The sequence below is a fragment of the Elaeis guineensis genome, chromosome 3 (genome assembly GCF_000442705.2).
Source record: "Elaeis guineensis isolate ETL-2024a chromosome 3, EG11, whole genome shotgun sequence".
Classification (NCBI taxonomy): Eukaryota; Viridiplantae; Streptophyta; class Magnoliopsida; order Arecales; family Arecaceae; genus Elaeis; species Elaeis guineensis.
In genome coordinates, this window is record NC_025995.2 from 19,312,832 (window position 1) to 19,315,424 (window position 2,593).

The 2,593-nt window shown below is 45.8% G+C and overlaps 1 protein-coding gene across 2 annotated transcripts; it reads right to left on the reverse strand.

Annotated features, from left to right (window-relative positions):
- Nucleotides 1-301: 301 nt before the first annotated feature.
- Nucleotides 302-1,876, reverse strand: LOC140856059 (UPF0481 protein At3g47200-like). 2 transcript variants are annotated; one of them, XM_073253233.1, is made up of 2 exons: nucleotides 1,235-1,876; nucleotides 302-1,102 (listed from the first exon to the last, which is right to left on the reverse strand). In XM_073253233.1, exons 1-2 carry the CDS (start codon nucleotides 1,873-1,875, stop codon nucleotides 442-444), a joined length of 1,302 nt encoding a protein of 433 aa, XP_073109334.1. In that variant the 5' UTR covers nucleotide 1,876; the 3' UTR covers nucleotides 302-441. The 2 variants fall into 2 exon arrangements, with proteins under 2 accessions (XP_073109334.1, XP_073109335.1); XM_073253234.1 differs by having other exon boundaries at nucleotides 561-730; nucleotides 844-1,876.
- Nucleotides 1,877-2,593: the final 717 nt, after the last annotated feature.

Sequence of the window (2,593 nt, forward strand, 5' to 3'; positions counted from 1 at the left end):
AACTAAAAAAAGCAAAATATAAAAAGAATTGAAATGCAGTTGTTGTGGTCCTCATGCTAAGGGAACTAGTCTTTTTATTTGATTGGGCCGCCTCCTCTATGATTCCTATGTGTAGAGTACCATATTTACGAGTCATATTCATCTATCCACTTCTTTTACGTTTCATCTTCTGCGGTCGCATGCATCTGGAGTGAACGAGGCCATAATTAACGTTCCATGTTTTGTTGCAATTTGGCATCAGGAAAAGAAAAGCAGTCATTTCTTTTGAGAAATAGGGATGGGTTGCTCGCCCACAATTTATTGAAAAATGGAATCGAAGATCACAAAGCTTTGACACACACACCGCATCACACCGTGCTTATTCCAAAATAAAACAACTGAAGAAACAACTTAAACATTGATGCTGAAGCATCCTTGCAGAAATAACGGGAGAGGACATTTCTAGTGGATCCGAAAAACAGTGAGTAGAAGGCCTACAGCAGCAACATTCATGGAAACATACCCCCAAGGAGAGCCTTTAATCTGTCGGGAAAGGTATGCACGCAGCCTAGGCCACTTGGAATCATGATACTCGTTCACATCACTAAATAATTTTCGAAGGTAGTTCGTATCTAGTGCATAGTGAACTTCATTGCAAATGTGGCTAAAAAAATATGTTGCATCTTTGTCAACGGTCATGCTGTTGATGAGAATGTCATTCAGATATAGCAACCTCACATCCTCCGCGGTCCTGATCAGGAAATCCATGAAGGCCGCATAAACTGTGACGTGGCATTGCGTGTCTGCGTAACACTGTTCGAAGGCAATAAAATTTCGAAATAAGCTGATACTGTAATCATGTACCTCTAGTTGGGGGATTTCCATCACTCCATCAGAGAACTTTACGTCCAAGAAGCTCAAGAAGCCTCCTTCCTTCTTCCTCTTCTGGAACTTCATTCCAGCCATTTTGAGCTCTTTGGCGCTGGGGATCCAGTACAGTGGTGGTTGTGGCATGGGGGATGAGTTACAATATTGTGGGCATGGGAGAACGGATAAGTAAATCAAATGGAGCAAATGATGAACTTCTTCCACCGGGATGTAGAATTTAGGTTCTTCCTGTTTTCTGCAGGGATCAAAAGTACTGAACAAATTAATCGCACAGTCCACAAGATTGATATCATCGGTCTTAAGTAAGTCATATAAGCTCCGGATGACGATGAAGGGGATCTGGTTTTGGAGCAACAGCAGGTCATACTTCACCAGGTTCCAGATCCACAATCTGCCGATAACTTGGGCTGCATCGACGTCATCGACTTTTGGTTTCTCACCACTGTCGGCATGCCTTTGCAGGAGATGGAGAAGGAAGCAGCCGTCCAGCATCAGCATCCGAGTGAAATCATCGGAATCTATTGATTCAAACGTCTCTGAATAACAGCTTCGAACGTATTCTTCTAGTTTCTTCATCTCCGTCAGGCACCTTCGAAGCAGATCCATGGGATCATTATGCTTGGACAGTAATTTGTGCACACATGCCCACTTGTAAGTATGCATGGATTGCAGATGTTCCTCAAATATCAAATGGTAGAAGAAAGGCCCGACGCAGACGGCTTTCGGCTCGTAGGCCTTCTTATCGGATGAATAGAGTTCCTTTGGCACTCGATAAATGGTGCTGGGCTTTTTGCGCAGGTAGAATCGATCGATCTTCGAGGCCGTCTTTAGGATTTTTAACAAGTAGGCATCATTGATTTCTATTTCTCCTCCGCTGCCATCGCCATTGTCTTGTCTGCTTCCCCAGGCTCGGATCCAGTCCCTGACCCGTTCAATCTCCGGAGGTGTTTTACGTACGGGTGCTTGAGGGGGAGGGGGAGGGGGAGGCCGAGCCTCATGCCAATCCATTTTCTTGTGATGTGCTCCGCATCTGCCACCAGCAAGAAAATTTATTCCCAGTGAAATCATGGGTCAGATAGAGAAAACGACAAAAAAAAAAGATAAAAAATAAAAAGAATCTTTGGCACGTTCCAAACACTTTCCTCTGCGCTATACATCATACAAACCAGATAAGCAGAGACAAACTAACCTCGGAATCCATTTTGCTGGTCTCGATAAATAACTAAAGTAACATGGTAAGAAAAGAGAGTTAGCCGGGTTGTGACCAGCATGCGAAAAAAATATATATGTTGGGTATAAAATATCTTCAATCGAAGTTCTCAGCGAAATTGACTCTTGCAGGCTCTGTCCCTAATTTCAATTGCAGGAAGACTCCACCCAGACTCCTACGGGAGCCGGGCTCCGTCACCAACTTCAACTGCTGGTAAGCTCCGTCCGAACTCCTACGGGAGCCGGGCTCCGTCACCTGACTTTAATTGCAGGAAGACTCCGCCCGGACTCCTACGGGAGCCGGATTCCGTCCACGACTTCAACTACAGGAAGACTCCGCCCAGACTCCTACGGGAGCCGGGCTCCGTCACCAACTTCAACTGCTGGTAAACTCCGTCCGGACTCCTACGGGAGCCGGACTTCGCACCTGACTTTAATTGCAGGAAGACTCTGTCCGGACTCCTACGGGAGCCGGGCTCCGTCCCCGACTTTAATTTCAGGAAGACTCCGTCCGGAC